This window comes from Ictidomys tridecemlineatus, chromosome 11 (genome assembly GCF_052094955.1).
Source record: "Ictidomys tridecemlineatus isolate mIctTri1 chromosome 11, mIctTri1.hap1, whole genome shotgun sequence".
Classification (NCBI taxonomy): Eukaryota; Metazoa; Chordata; class Mammalia; order Rodentia; family Sciuridae; genus Ictidomys; species Ictidomys tridecemlineatus.
Window position 1 is genome coordinate 4623838 of NC_135487.1, and position 17192 is coordinate 4641029.

The 17192-nt window shown below is 40.1% G+C and overlaps 1 protein-coding gene across 6 annotated transcripts in view; it reads left to right on the top strand.

The window, feature by feature from the left end:
- Per3 (period circadian regulator 3) overlaps positions 1–17192 on the top strand; it is a 48482-nt gene that overhangs the window by 13662 nt on the left and 17628 nt on the right. For all 6 annotated transcript variants that reach the window (XM_078025189.1, XM_078025188.1, XM_078025185.1 and 3 more), the window contains 5 exons: positions 1440–1546; positions 1771–1927; positions 7989–8094; positions 8961–9089; positions 9466–9595. In XM_078025189.1, the coding sequence (XP_077881315.1) occupies positions 1440–1546; positions 1771–1927; positions 7989–8094; positions 8961–9089; positions 9466–9595 (629 nt within the window). The remainder of the gene's footprint in view (positions 1–1439; positions 1547–1770; positions 1928–7988; positions 8095–8960; positions 9090–9465; positions 9596–17192) is intronic.

A 17192-nucleotide genomic window follows, 5' to 3' on the forward strand; every position in this document is an offset into this window, starting at 1 on the left:
GGTGTTTAGATAGTTTTTATTATTTAAAGAATAGTAATAGTAGATGTTAATAATTGCTTATCACTGATTTTCAATATTTTTATTTGGAAATATTAAAGATTGATATTATATTTGTAACTGCCATTTTTCCCTCACATTTATTTTTTGAATTTTAATTATTAAAGAAATTTGAAAATCTGGGAATCCATGCTGTTCCACACATAGTGTAAAGTAAAAATGACAAAAACTTGGGCATAATAATGATAGGTATTAATTTTGATTTTTAAAAAGCTTAACATTTGAAAATGGGTTTATTTAATTATAGTTACCCTGAAACCAAACAGTAATTAATGAAATACTTTGTATAATATATTCTGTGTAAAGTTAGAAAATCGAAGGCTAATTCTGTAAATAGCTTAAATTTATTGCATTAGAAAATGTATTTGGATTTCTATACCCAGAAAATGGTCATGAAGTCAGCTTTTTCTAGGGCAGTTTTACTCTTCCATAACAGTTTTCCCATGAATGTGTTAAGTGTCCTAAAAGTGTTTCTGTGTCTACTTCATATCATCTTTTGTATTTAAGTATTCTTAAGCATGCTATGTTAATCAGCTCTCTGTTACTGTGACAAAATATTCGAGATAATCAACTTGTAAGGAGGAAAGTTTTATTTGACTCACAGTTTCACAAGCTTCAGTCCATGGCTGGTTGGCTTCATTGCCTTTGCATCTGTGGCCAGGCACAACATCCCTGCAGGAGCATGGGGTGGAGCACAGCTGTGGCCAGGAAGCAGAAAGAGAGAGCACAAGGGGCCAGAGTCCCCAGTAACCTGACTTCCTTCCACTAGACCCTCCACACTAAAGGTCTCAGCATGTGCATGGGCCAGGGGCCAAGCCTTTAATGTGGGCTTTTGGAGACATTCAAGATCTAAATTATAACTGTATAAATTTGTAACCTGCTTTATTCATTTAAAATTATCAGCATCTATGTTATGATTTTTTTTTTTTCCAATGGCAACATAATGGGCATCAGACTCTTTCTGAAGAACTTGCTGGAAACAGATGCCTGGTCTTACCAGGTCTGTCTTCTGGCTCATTCTGTGTGTGTTTGTGATGCAGCTTCTCTGTTGACACCAACGTTTACTGGATCATAAGACCATTTCCCCTCAGTGCAGCCACTTATGTTGTTGCTTTTTTAAATCGTTTCATGAACATATTTTGCATAAGTTTTTTTTTTCCTATTTAGAACTTAGTAAAGAAGTGTTTTCAGGGACATTGTTGGTGGCTTTGTGGTTGTTGGGTTTTGCTTCTTAGAACTGGGGATGAAACCCAAGGCGCCTCATGCGGGGCAAGCACTCTACCACTGAACTGCACCCCAGCTGAGAAGCGTTTTTAAAAGTGTGTGAAGTTTAAGTTACTCGATGAGTGTAACCTGCTGCCTTTGTTGTGTCCTTGGTCCAGAGCAGTGCCTTTGCTGGGCTACCTCCCTCAGGATCTGACCGGAACCTCTGTGTTAGCATGCCTGCACCCCGAAGACCGGCCTCTGATGGTCACCATGCACCAGAAAGGTAGGACCTGCTCCTCTGCAGAGGGAGTTTTAACCACTGATTTGTCCAACTTTTCACTTCATTTCTCTTTGGCCAGTAGCCTTTAACTAGATCGGCAACAGGTTGAGACCCTAAAGCAATTGTTCTCTATTTCAATACTTGAAAAAATTGACAGATGAACAACTTGAAAAGAGCACTTGTGATCAGTGTCTCTAAAGTCACTTTTGTCTTCTCATTTCACGTAGTCTTGAAGTATGCAGGCCACCCTCCCTTTGAACACTCACCCATTAGATTCTGTACTCAAAATGGAGATTACATCATACTGGATTCCAGCTGGTCCAGCTTTGTGAACCCCTGGAGCCGGAAGGTTTCCTTCATCATTGGTCGGCATAAAGTTCGGACGTAAGTCAATCGGCTTTAATATTTCCTAAACATTTTTTTTTACTAAATAATATTCTTTAGCCCACTGACTGCCCCTTGAAGCAGTTGGCACCTGAAGTAAGTAATGTCAGACTTAGAGTTCCTTAAATGTCCATTGTTAAGTAAACTCTGGAATATTTGCTTGATGTATTATTCTATTGGTCAATAAAAATTTTTACAGAAATTACCTAACATGATACCTAAAATGTTTGACATGTTAGATGTAAAATGCAGCATACAAAGTTATCTATACCTGTCCTTCTAATTGTGTTTCCAATATACAAACTGAAATAGGGAAAAGAAGATCAGAGGAAATAAAAAATTAATATGGGTTAGGTATGAGGAGAGGAACTAAGGATTTTTTTCCCTCTATTTGCTCCTTCTATATTTTAAAGATCTCCATAGCGTGTACAACTTCTTATGTCAGCCTTCTGTTGTCAAATTTTACCTAGTAGTATCTGTTTTTTTGTTTCTGTTTTTAATTTTTTATTCTGATTTGTTATATATGACAGAATGTATTACAATTTATATCACACATAGAGCGCGATTTTTCATATCTCGTATACAAAGTATATTCACACCATTTGTGTCTTCATACATGTACTTAAGGTAATGATGTCCATCTTAGTCCACCGTCTTTGGTATCTGTTTTATTAAATCTTGATTTTTACAAAATTGGATTCTTCACTCTTTCATTTCCTGCCAGCATGACTGACTCCTGTTCCTTGTCCATGCAGTGACATCATGTGAATGGATCTGGAGCAACCTGGCTACCTTTGTCCCTTGAATTTTTTAGTTGACCTGTAGGGTTTTTTGACCTGGCCATAAGTTTCTTTTTGATAGCTGGAGGTTTTGGGTGGTGGTGGTCGTGGGTGGTGTTTGCTTTTTTAAGGATAGAATGCATATTTACCTCTGCTTGACATGCTGAAATCAAGAGGTTATGTTTTGTACCTTGGTATACAACTTTGTGTACGTAAGCGTAGAACTAGAATAGCTGGGTGCACGCCTGTAATCCCAGTGGCTTGGGAGGTTGAGGCAGGAGTATTTTAAATTCAACACCAGACTCAGTAACTTAGCAAGGCCCTAGGTAACTTAGCAAGATGCTGTCTCAAAATTAAAAATTAAAAAGGGCTAGTTAAGCGCCCCTGGGCTCAATCCCTGATACCAGAAAAACCAACCAGACCAAAACACAACAAAAACCTGAGAACAGTAGATCTACCAATAAAACGTATTTTATCAGATTTTTTTATATGGCAGTGGAGATGGTTCATATTCCCTTCATGACGAGAAATGTCTCGAGGTTTCCCTTACTGCTTTGTACTCCAGGGTTTGGCCTCTGCAGAGCAGGTTTAGAACCTCAATGGGAGGAATGGGTTCCTTGCTACTCTGAGACTGATTTGTGTTTAAAAACTAATTGAAAAGTTTAAATAGGAGTGCCAGTGAGAGGGAGACTTTTCTTCTCTCAGTAGGAAACCTATTGGGAAATGAAAATAAAATCAGATAACTGCTCAGGGCAAATGGGGGGGAAACCCAGAGCAAATAAAATTTTTTTTCTAAAACATCCATCCAGGGGTTGTTGATGGGTCTGTGTCCCCTGCCCCCAGGCAGTGCCTGGGAGAAATCCTAGATTTTTTAGGTCATCCTTTGAGTTTTTTGATAGAACATGTGTGGAATTACCTGATATATAATGAATCCTCAGACTGCTGTCAGCATTTTTAAAAAGTACGCCACTGTTAACATCTCAAGACCCGAGATTATATGATGAAAAGGATGTAGAGTCTACAGGTATTAATTTTTCATAAAATAGAGTTGTTCATCATATTTACAAAATTATTTTCAATGCAGTATTCTTTCAAGTATTTAGGGCTTGCCTGCCCTGGTGAGACACTATGCTAGACCCTGAGAGTGAGAAGGTAAACAAAATGTTCTCTCGCCTTCATGGAACCCACATGTGTGTAAGGGGAGAGACAGTAAATAAAAATGGTCTTGTCAGTCGAGGCGCAGTGGCATGCACACTCTAATACCAGCTGATCAGGAGGCTGAGGCAGGAGGATCACAAGTCAAAGCCAGCCTGGGAAACTTGGTGAGACCCTGTGTCAGAAAAAAAACAAACAAAGGCTCTGCCATACAAGTAGAATTTAAGGAAGTGTGACCTTTGAAATGGGCAGGGGGCTGTGTTTAACAGGAGACCCACCCACATCTCTCTGGGCCCTTCCTGGAAGCTCTGTGGGCAGGGAGCTTAGATCCTGAGACCTCTTATTTTACAGAAAAAACTCATATTCATCACAGTTTTCCTAGAGATTGTAACCAAAAGCTGGGTCCTTGTCCCCGTGCCAATTCAAAAACTAGGACATGGTTTTAGGAAAAAGAAGTTTTATTGCTTTGCTAGCAAAGGAGGAACACAGGGGACTCCTGTCCCAGAGGCCATGGTTCTCTCCATCAGGAGGAGCACAGGGTTGCATCCCAGGTGCCCACCCTGGAGGCATGTCAGGATTCACTTGTTAATTTGGAGATAGATATTCACTTCCTAGATCCTCCCCTGGCTTTCCTTCCTGTAATGGATGTATTCCAGGACAGTTAACTAGAGGAAGAAAACACTGTCTCCCTAATCTTGTTTAAAATAAATAAATAAAAAGTGTTCTTAAAAAAAAAAAGTTCTTTAAAAAAAAATAAGTCTTAGGGGCTGGGATTGTGGCTCAGCAGTAGAGCGCTCTCCTAGCAGGGGCGGGACCCGGGTTGGATCCTCAGCACCACATAAAAATACAGGCATTGTGTTGTGTCTGTCTACACCTAAAAAAATTTTTTAAAAAAGCCTCAGAGCATATATTCAGATTATGTTAAGAATATATATTCAGATTTTCAAGCTCATAGTGCACAGAAAGATGTAACATGTTTTGAGTCATATAACCTTTTTTTTTTTCCAAGATAACTAATCATTTATATTAATTCTTGCAAAAGGTGAAGTGGCCACTGTTGTGAGGTCACTTAGAGAAGAAGTGGAAAGTGAGGCCTGGCCTGCTTTCTTCCTGCTCACTCCCCTGCACACATCCGCCTGGTACTGCTCAGCTGCTTGGCCACCACCTGCAAGTTAATCAGCTGGATTAAAAATAGTCTTGTAGAAATTTTCACAACTAAGAATATTTAAATTCAGAGTATAAAATAGTCTATATTCTGTTTCCATTTCAGAAATTCACCCAAAAAACAAAATCTAAATAATACATGTGAAAGATTTTCAAGCTCATAGTGCACAGAAAGATGGAACATATTTTGAGCCAGATGAACTTTTTTCCCAGACAACTAATCATTCATATTAATTAATTCATTCTTGTAACACATGTTTTGTGGGTGTCTGCTGTGCACCAGAAACTGTTTTTGGTACAGAAGGTACAGGAGTGAAGAAAGACAAAACCCAGCCCCATGGAGCTTACATGGCAGTGGGAATAGACAGGGAACAGATTGGAGAGCAGTTAGTTAGGTGAGGTGCAGCCTGTTGGGTTGTGAAGCAGGGCACAGCCTGCCCTGTGCGGTGCACTGTGCTGTGCTGAGAGATGTTGATGGGTCGCTGTTTACCATCTAGGTGCTACTGGACACAGAGATGACTAGGGCTGTGCATGATGAGTGAATGGTCCCCAAATGTAGATTTATTGCTGACTACTCTTATGACACTGCCGATATCCTATGATTGTCTGATAATGATAGAGTTGTTCATCATATTTACAAAATTATTTTCAATGCAGTATTCTTTCAAGTATTTAGGGCTTGCCTGCCCTGGTGAGACACTGTGCTAGACCCTGAGAGTGAGAAGGTAAACAAAATGCCGATATCCTATGATTGTCTGATAATAATTTCTGCCTTTGTGAGAGTGTTTTGAGTTTTAGGTAACTAAACTTCATGTGCAAGTGGTAAGAAATAGCAGACTGATGTCCTAGGAATACAAACACTGGCTCTGAGGTCAGACATGGATTCAGACTCTGGCTTTGCTGCTTCTTGGTTACGTAAATTGGGCATGTTCCCTGGACACTCGATTCCTTCCACTGTATGTGTGCATGCATGGGATGCTGGGAGCAGACCTCACACACGCTGGGCAAGCTGAAGCTGTCTGCCTCTGATCTACAGCCCCTGACTCTCATCTCACTTTTAAAAGTCAGGAGTACCCCCTGCTTCATGGGATGCAGTGAATTAGTATATTTAATTGGGTAGACCTCAGTAGACCTTGCTTTGCTGAGGTTCCAGGAGGTAGAGCCATACGGTGGCAAAGGCATGGACCTTGGGGCTTAGACTCCAATCCCCTCACCCATCCTTGCTTGCCTCTTATCAACTAGGTCACCTGGGAAGGTTGTGATTCCAGTGAATAATATTTACACTCGGAATAGTGCCTGGTACATCATAAGGGTTTTGAGATGTTGGTTCTTCTTATTGTGTATTATAAAAACTAGTACAATTCTTGTCACAAAGCAGATCCTAAATGTGTTCATTTCTCCTCCTTTTGTTATCTTTGTTGGCATGTCTGTTGTTCACTATACTCAGCTAGTAGATTTTAAATCTGTAGAATTTGAGTATACACGGGCCTGAAGGTAATTTGGTGACAGCCACACCTTCACCATGACTGTGAGTTAGACTCCTGTTAATAGATAGGTTAAGTGATTAGGGGCATCAAGTGATTAGGGGGCATCAAACATTAGTTGTTGTTTGGCAAACTTGGGTGTTAAAATTCCTATAGGAGCTTGCCGAGTTAATGTCAAATTTTGAAGCCAGTCATTATTGAAGATGTTTTAGAAGCTAAGGAGACTACTTGTCCAGAGCAGCAAATAAATTATTGCTTTGAACTCCATCTGGGAGTCTTTCCATGAGAAGACGTAGAAAGACACACCCATTTGCAGGCAGCAGCTGTTAATGGGGCCAATTCCATGCCTGGCATGTAATTTATGGGTTCAGTAGCTTTTTTAGATGCCTGCCAGCCGTACACCTGCCAGCCTGTACACCTGCTAGCCTGTACACCTGCTAGCCTGTACACCTGCTAGCCTGTACACCTGCTAGCCTGTACACCTGTCTAGTGCACTAGACACCAGTGAGCCTGAACAGCCTAGAGGCGCCAGCTACCTGCAGGAGGAAGACTCACTGTGTAAGTGATCAGGCCCCTACTGTGCCAGTTTCCCTCTTAAAGAACCCTTCCTAAGAATGCATTCTTTTCCCCTATAAAATAAATATTGGTGGGCTTTCTCCCTTTGTTAGGCTCAGACCCATCAGGTCTTTTCCACCTGTCAAGCCCCTGCTTTCATATATTTCTTGTCTCTTTTGTCTTTATTTCTTTTTTTTTTTTAATATTTATTTATTTTTTTAGTTTTCGGCGGACACAACATCTTTGTTTGTATGTGGTGCTGAGGATCGAACCCGGGCCACACGCATGCCAGGCGAGCGCACTACCGCTTGAGCCACATCCCCAGCCCTTGTCTTTATTTCTTTTTTTTTTTTTTTTTTTAAGAGACAGTGAGAGAGGGAGGGGACAGAGAGAGAGAGAGAGAGAATTTTTTTAACATTTATTTATTTTTTCTTAGTTCTCGGCGGACACAACATCTTTGTTGGTATGTGGTGCTGCTGAGGATCGAACCCGGGCCGCACGCATGCTAGGCGAGCGCGCTACCGCTTGAGCCACATCCCCAGCCCCATCTTTATTTCTTAATATCATGTTTTCAGCCTTTTATTTCCAGTCAGCCCACACCTCCATACGGCTACTGATTTCCCTCCCCATGCAGGATGCAGTGGGAGCTACTCGTCACTGATTTTATTTATACATATGGCTGTGATTACAGAAAGATTAGTGTCTCAGAGAAACTTACGAAGCCTGTCAGTGCCTCATTCGTTTCTTGTATTTACTATACCTCTATGAAGAGAATTTTAGCTTCATATTTCCTGTATTTGGAGTCAAGAGTTGCTTTATAAAAGCACAAACTTATTGTCAAGTAAAATTGTTAAAAATCACTCTGGACTTCATTGTAAATGGATTTAAAATTGCTTGATTCAATCTTTACTTGGCATTTTATAGGAGTCCACTAAATGAGGATGTTTTTGCTACAAGAATAAAAAAGACGAACAGTAATGAAAAAGACATAACAGAATTACAAGAACAAATTCATAGACTTCTGTTGCAGGTAAAGTGAAAGATATTGAAAACCAAACACAAAATTACATAATTGGGTTTCATGTTAGCATTCAATATTAATAAAATCACTTCCTGAATTGTAAGCAAAGAGAAATTTTTACCTCTACATAAATTTTTGTCTTAGATTAAATTATGCTAATTTTTTTTGCTCCTTATTCCATGTGAAATATAGGGAATCCTTTTGGAAAAACACATTGTAAAACAGCCTACTGAGTCACAGCAGTTGGGCAACAACCTTTCTACATGAGAGGCACCACCAGCATGTTCAACCTCTTGGTCTTGGCGTATTTTTTTTTTTTTTTAAATAATCCCAACTTTAAAGGTGAAGGAAAGGGACAGTAAGTTTCAGTATCTGTAGTTATTAGAAGGTAAAAGCAGGAGAAATTGCCTGTTGAAAAGAAATACCAAAGATGGTTTCTACTACTAAATAAAACTGAGTGTCACATAGAATAGCCCAGTGGTTTTCAAAATGTCTTTGATAAAATCTCTAGGATTTGTGAAGTTCTCCCAAAAATGGTATATATTTAGTTTGTTCTGTTTATACTAAACTCAGCATAAATAAATAGAATTTATTTTCATGTTTTAAAAATTAATTATACTATGCATTTAAAACAATTGCTGTTCCAGAAATATCCACTTAGACTGGGAATCAAGACTTTGCCCTTGACAGTAAATGACAAAGTAGTGTCTTTCTAATCAGCATCCAGGTTAAAAACAGCCCCAAAATATCTAATTTAGGACAGGGGATTTCTGAAGTTAATTTTCTGATGATTTTAGAGAAACTCTCAGGTGCTTAATCTACCATTTGCCATTTATGTAGCCAGAGACTCTGAAATTGGGCCTCTTCTCTCTCAGCCTGTTCACGTGAGCACTTCCAGTGGCTATGGGAGCCTGGGAAGCAGTGGTTCGCAGGAGCTCCAGGTCAGCGTGGACTCTTCCAGCGAGTCGAGCGGGCATTGCCTGGAGGAAGTGCAGAAGGAGCCGGTGCGTGCAGATATGTTCCTGTGCAGGCGCTGGGTGGTCTGTCATGACTGGGCCCGCACTTGATGACATCTTCGCCCTCAGTCAATAAGAGACATTTCAATCCATTTTGATTTGAAAACCTGTTAAAAAAAAACCACCAACTTTGGAAGGTGGTATTTGGATTAATTGTATGCGTTCTAAAAATTAGCATGCTGTGAACTGATACATTTAAAGTCACATTGGCACCATGTACCATGGCCCATGGGCAGCTGAGTTGAAGCCATGGCTTTTCTTGTTGTTGTGTCTTCAGAGAACCAGAAGTGAACAGTGTTTTGTTTATGTGTATTTTCATGTACATATTTATATTACTTGAAACCTGTCTTATTCTTTTCCTAAGATGACCTTGAAGCAGGTCTACTCCAGTGTGAACAAAATTAAGAATCTGGGTCAGCAGCTCTACATCGACTCAATGGCCAGGTCGTCAGTCAAGCCAGTGATGGGGACATGCCCAGAGCCCTCTGGTGGTGGTGAGTGGGAGTTCCTGGGGCCTCCCCCAGGGACGGAGCTCTCCTGCGGAGTCTTGCTCGGGAGCCTGGAGCATGAAGCCCTGAGCCATGTGGCTGCTTTTCAGCTTTCTTAATTTGCCCAAATGACGTTAGTGATATTAACAGCAATAATGGTGGCAACAGATACTATTCTGAAAGCTAAATGGTATTAGAATGTGGCTCTGATGTATTTTTATTGAAGAATTAACTTTTATGATAATACCTGCAAATTCAAGATTTTCCTATTTCCCTATAAACCAAGAGTTGATTTTTGAATGAAAAACATTGTTTTTTTTTTTCCTTAATACATGCTTACTTTTCTCAAGCATGAGGTAAGGACTACTCCAAAAGAATTGATCAATGGTATTAGTGGCATTATTTTGAAAAGTTAACCTAGTTACATTATATAGCAGAGGAAAGTACTCTGATATAGAAATCACGTCAGATTGACTTTTTAACTTAGCTAACTTTCCCTTCATTTTTTCCCCTGAATATTAATGTAATTTTGGCAGTCATGATGGATTTTAGTCACCTCAGTGGTATAAATGGTCTCTGTCATTGTCAGCTGTAGGCATTTTACATGGTGGGGGTGACACTCAATCTTCCTGAAGCCAGTAATGACAGTCTAATAGCTGTTTCTCAGGACCTGACAGCATGTATGCCTTAAAGAAGTCACGGCAGCCTGCTTAGTTGTTTATGCTGCTGTGTCAGGATCTGAGACTGTTGGAGGTCAGGAAGGCCAGGAGCAAGCTCAGAGTCTAGTGAGAGCCCCGTCTTTGCTTTCAAGATGCATCCTCGAAGCCGCGTGCAGTGGCACACACCTGTAATCCCAGTGGCTCAGGAGGCTGAGACAGTATGAAGCTGTGGAAAAGCAAGAATAAAAAGATCCTCCCAAGAGACAAAGCAGTCACCAGAACAAGGCTCAGCCTGTGGCTCTGACGTGCACCTGACAGGTCATAAAATAATCCCAGCACTAACCCAAGGCTGGAGGCCACAGGGGCCATGGGCAAGCCCAGCATCAGGGTGGGACGGACATCAGGACCACCTGAGACACTGCACACCCTGGTGCCTGTTTTCCTACTGGCTTGTTCCTGCAATTTAAAAAATATCAAGTAAAGTGACTGAGTTAAAAGGGAATGAAGTTAAGTTTTGCATACTTTGGGGAAGAGTGCCAGAAATGAAGAAGGCCTTTCACCCGCACATCAGGGGAAGAATCAATAAACTCCAAGACAGCTGACTTCAAAAGTTACTTAACTGACACAGAAGCAGAAAACAGCATCCTAAGGATCTGGGAACAATGTCAAACTAACATATGTTCAGTTGGAATTTCAGAAGAAAAAATGGTCAAGAATTTTCTGTGGATACAAAATATACTAAGTAAGATAAAATTTTTTTAAAAAAATTAACCTGAGCATTTTATAGTGAGACTGCTAACAATAAAACTAAAGAGTACGTATTGAAAACAGCCAGAATAAAAAGAATGAAAATCACATAGAGACCCAAAGATAAGAATCACAGTAGACATTCCTCCAGAAACCAAGCACACTAGAAAGACAATAGAGTGACATCTTCAAAGGAAAAAGCTGCCCACACAGAATTCTATACGGAGTGAAAAATCTCTTCCAGCTATGAAAACAACATAATGATCTTCTCAAACAATAATCGTAGGAATTTATGTGCTAACAGACTCATTCTGTAGGAAATGCTAAAGGAATTTCTTAAGGTAGAAGGAATAGGATATAAGACCCCCACCCCAAAACATACAAGCAACAAACTTGAGTCTACACCAAGAAGTGAAGGGCACTGAAAATAAAATAAGACAAACTTTATTTTTAATTGCACTAAAAGATAACTGACTAAAGCAAAAATCATTCTGCACTTACAGCATATATCAAAGTGACATATGACAGTAATACCACAAAGATGGGGAGGCTTAGGACTACACTGTTGCAGGATTTGTATACCTGAAATAGTACTGTTTGAGGATAGATATTGAGTATTTAAGGTTTGATATATTAGAAACTGTGATAACAATTTAAAATATTTTTAAGCAAGTATTAAAAAAATAAGTCAGGGGCTGGGGTTGTGGCTCAGTGATAGAGCGCTCGCCTAGCACATGTGAGGCCCTAAGTTCAGTCCTCAGCACCACATAAAAATAAATAAGTAAAATAAAGATATTGTGTCCAACTACAACTAAAAAATAAATATGAAAAAAATAAGTCAATAGAAGAGATAAAATGAAATTTAAGAAACAACCCAAAATGAGGGGCTAGGGTGGGGGCTCAGCGGTAGAGCGCTTGCCTCGCACGTGTGAGACCCTGGGTTCAATCCTCAGCACCACATACAAAGATAAACAAGTGAAATAAAGTTGTGTCCCACTACAACTAAAAAATAAATAAACAACCTAAAATGAGAAAAAAAGGAGGAAGGAAACAAAACCCAGCAGAATCCATAGAAAACATGAGCAAGATGGTACACTTTAACCCAGCAACTCTAGTAGTCACATTAAATATGATCTCAGAACACCAGTTAAAAGTCCAATCAGGTAAAAGGATCTTGTTGCATGTCACCTGTTAGAAGGCATTTGAAAGCTGGGTGCAGTGATTTGTGCCTGTAATCTTGGCAACTCTGGAGGCTGAGGCAGTCTGAGGCCAGGCCGGGCAACTTACTGAGACCTTGTCTCAAAATAGAAAAGCCTGGGAATGTGGCTCAGTGGTAGAGCACCTCTAAGAAAGAACCCATGTTGAAAATAAAAATATAAGGTAAAAACAAAAGGTTAGAAAAGACGTCATGTTAATGTAAAAAGAGAAAAAAAGAAAAACAGTTTGGAAAGCTACATTGATATCATACAAAGTAAACGTGGGTGGGGGGGAATTTTTTCAGGGTTACAGAAAGAGATTGCATGACGATAAAGGTTTATTGTCCGAGAATGTGGAATAGTCCATACGCACATGTTTACACACCTAACGAGAGAACTGCAAGACACATGAAGCAAAACCAGTGCTAGCTGGGGCTTGAACACTCTGCTCTGTGATAGAGGAAGAGGACAGAAAACAGGTGAAGATGCAAAGGATCTGAGCGACACCTTAGGACTGAACTAATTCACTGTGCAGCAGCAACATAAGTCATTTATTTTTCTCAAGGATATGTGGAACATTCATCAAGATAAACCATATTCTGGGTTCTAATAAAAACTTAACAATTTTTAAAAAACAGAAATTGGGCTGGGCTTGTGGCTTAGCAGTAGAGCGCTCACCTAGCACGTGCAAGGCCCTGGGTTCAATCCTCAGCACCACATAAAAATAAACAAAATAAAGGTATTGTGTCCAACTACAACTTTTAAAAATTTACAGAAATAATCCTAAGTATGTTCTCTGATCATCAGGGATTAAACTAGAAATCAGTAATGAAGGTACCTAGAAAATCCCCCAAAATTTAGAAATTAAGTAATAGACTTCTCACTGACCCAAAGACAACATAAAATGTGTGGGATCTACCTAAACCAATGCTTAATGGATATTTACAGCATTAAATGTTTATATGGAGAAAAAAAGAATGATCTCAACTCAGTAACCAACCTTCTCCTTAAGAAATGAGAAAAAGAACAAATTAAATCCAAGATAAGAAAGAAGGAAAGAAATAAAGACCATCTACATATCAGTGGAATTAGAAACAGAAAAAGAGAGAAAAAAGCAAATGAAAGTAGTAAGTTTTTAGCTTAAAGAATGAAAGAAAGGAAGTCCATACACATTGAGTTTTATCAGAATTGAGAACTCATTTTTTGAAAGATATTGATAAGAAAATGAAGAGATAAAATATTTTCAAATTATATATACAATATAGAACTAGTATCTGGAATACATAAATAACTCTTAAAACTCAACAACAATAAAAAGATGAACAATTTAAAAATAGTAAAGAGTCAGGCGAGATGGTCCATGCCTGTAAATCCAGTGGCTCAGGAGGCTGAGGCAGGAGAACTGCAAGTTCAAAGCCAGCCTCAGCAACTTAGGCCTAAAGCAACTTAGCAAGACCCTGTCTCAAAATAAAAAATAAAATGGGCAGGGGATGTCTCAGTGGTTAAGTGCCCATTGGTTCAATTCCCTGTACCCTCACCATCACCAAAAAAAAAAAAAAAAAATAGTCAAGAGATCTGAACACTTTTCCAAAACATATAGACAGCAAGTTGCATATGAAGAATTCACAACCTCATTAGTCATTAGACAAAAAGAAAATAAAACCATGTGAGCTTCTACCACAAACCTATTAGAATGGATCAATTAAAATGAGAAAATCTGACTGTTAAGTGTTGGCAAGGATTCAGAGTAATCAGAACACATGTCTGGACAAAATGCAAAATTATACAGCCACTTGGAAGAAGTTTGACCCTTTTCTATGAAATAAAGCATGTTCTTACCATATAACCTGGCAATTCCATTTTAATTCTTGACCCAAAGGAAGTAACCTAAGTTCACACAAAAACCTCTACAGGGATATTTACTACACTGGACACAACCCACTTCATTCAACAAATGAATGACTAGTACATCCACATGATGGAATATTACTCTGCAGTGAAGAGGAGTGGACCTGATATAGGCAGAAGTGTAGGTGAATCCTGACTACATTTTGCTGAGTAAAAGAAGGCAGAGCCAAAAGGTTATATATTGTACAGTTCTTTTCTGGAATGCTCTAGTTATTATGCATAGGGAATATGTTCTAAGACTCCCGGTGGATGTCGGAAACCACTGATTGGTACTGACTCCATGTAGTATACACTATGTTTTCCCCATATGTGCGTTTAATTTATAAATTGGGCAGAGTAAGATTAACAATAATAATAAAATATGTATAATATGTTAGAATAAAAATTATATGAATGTCCTTTTAGAAAGTTACATGAATGTCCTTTCTTGTGATGATGTGTGATTATAGTGTCTAAGTGAGCAGATGAAATGAGGTGAATGACGTAGGCATTGTGACATAGCGTCAGTCTACTACTGACCTTCCCAATAGAACTCAGAAAGAGGATCATCTGCTTCTGGTGTCCTGGATCACTGAGCCCTAACGATGTCAAATGGGTAGCATATTCATTGTGGATACACCAGACAGAGTTGTAAATCACATCCCATGTGGAATGGAACATCACGATCCTCAGAATAGTGCACAATTCACTGCTTGAGAATCATTTATTTCTGGAACTTTCTCAGTTCCTGGAAACTGCAGTTGACTTTGGGAACTGAGATCACAGAAATTGAAACTGCAGATGAGGGCGGATACGTATTAAGGTTGGATGGGGAAGGATTTGGCTCCAAAGGGGCAGCGAGGAGAGTTCTAAATGATAGGAGTATTCTGTTGGTTACTGTGGCAACTGAGGCACAGCTCCCTGTCAGTTGAGTGAAGACCCATTGAGGCCCCACCCCAGAATGTAGGGAGAACCTAAGGTGGTAGGCTAGCTGTGACAAACGAATCGATGTTTCAATTGAATGGTGTAAGGATGCAGAAGGAGATAGGGACGCAAGGAGCTGGGTAGCTTTTGAAAACAACATTTTCAGTGGATACTCTAGAGCTAAACACAAAATGCTAACATGCACCAACACTGGACTCCAGATGGTTTATTTCTTTCTCATTAGAGCAATTCTTTTTTGGAGGGAGAGGTCCTGGGGATTGAACTCACTCACCACTGAGCCACATCCTCATCCCTATTTATATTTTTTTACTTTGAGAAAGGACCTCACTAAGTGCTTTAGGGCCTCGCTAAGTTGCTGAGGCTGGCTTTGGACTTGAAATCCTCTCGCCTCTATCCTGAGCTGCTAGGATTATAGGTGTGTGCCACTGTGCCTGGCTACCAGTGCATCTCTGAAGCTGACTTATATGTAAACTGGGGTTGAACAAATTAGTGAATGTGATACAAATAAGGATAAGGATATTCCTCACTATCATAGAAGTTTCAGATAATTGGAAAAGGAGTGCTAGAATGAACTCTGTGATCATGTTGGCTTAGAGATACAGACATTAGGAGGAACTCAGGCATTTTTGTCTAATGGATGGATGGACATACATACAGATGGACAGACATACTTACCAGTTCTGATTGTCGAGGATCCACAAGCAAGGACACATGTGGCCAGATCTTGGTTTCAAATGTTTTTCTAACAAAAAGAACCAAGGCCAGAAAGTAAGGAAATGTTCAAAATAAAATAGAGGGATGTGTCAGAAGGTCACACAAGACAATTTGAAAGAGCTGCCAGTGGCCCAAAATGTAATAATTGGAGCAAAAAATACATAATGATAGTGTTAGATCCTAATCCAGCAAACAAAATAAAGCCAAGAGTCGATAGTGATCAACCACTGGATGAATAAATGAAGACTAAGGAACTGTCACAGAATGCAGCAGATGGAGAGGTGACCATGACATTAAGTGTGAAGACCTGAACAGAAAAATTAAACTTATCAGTGTAAACTGGTAAAAATGCAGATGAACTCTATGACAGCTGGCCACTGTTTCGTTGTGCCTTCTGTGTTTTGGTCATTTGATGATGGTGTACCTAAGGTGGGACAGTTGGTGGAAGCTGGGTCAGAGGTATGTGGGAACTCTGTACTGGTTTTGCAGCTCTTAAGTCTACAATTTCAAAGTTAAGCAGAAGAGGTTACACAGGTGGTCCTTTTTCCAGAATGGCACTGAGGTCAGGGAAGCTCTCCAGGCCAGTGAGCATGGCCTTTGCTAGTGGCAGCAGCATCGACATGGCCTCCCTGCAGACAGTGTCTGACACAGGCTGTCCGCTCCTCCTGGAACCCACTCCCGTTCTTGGTTCCCGCGACCCCCTGCTGGGCAGGGGTCTCCTCTCTCTGGCTGTTTCTCAGTCACCTTTCTGGCTCATTCCCCTCTACAGCAAGTTGAAGTTCCTAGAGCTCAGGCCGGGGGCCTCTTCTTTTCTCTCTACACCTGTGCTATGCCACATGGTAGCCACCAGCCTCGTTGGATAAATACAGTGAAAATTTGGTTTCCATCCGTTGCTCTAGCCATATTTCAGGTGGCAGTTTGGTGGCTCCCATATTGGGCACACGGACAAGAGTCTGCTCGTCATTGCAGAGGCTCTGTTGGACATGGGTCCACAGGCAGCGCTGATTACTTCACACTGCAGCCCATGAGAAACGCAGTGATCAGCCGACCCCTCAGCCCTGCCACGACCAGCAGCCGTGCCTGTGTGCAGTGGCCTGCCCTCACAGGGCAGCGTCTGACCCACGGCACGGTGTTGTCAGCTTGGCATCGCGCAACTCCCATCAGCCTTTCACCTCCCAGTTCATTGATGATTCTTGTCTGAAATATGTTTCACTCCTCATTTTTAAAAATACCAATATTATCATTCTGTTGTAATATGCTGTGCACCTTATTTTATTTGCATTGTTATGTAGCGTGAATATCTTTTTGTCAGGGCGTTAAGATTTGAGCTCATTTTAATAGCTGCATAGTAGTATAGGTGCATAATAATGTATGTCATAAAAGTACTATGATTGAATTTTGCTGATTTTCTTAACTGCATGCTCAGTATTTTATCTGCACATTTTCATTTTCCTC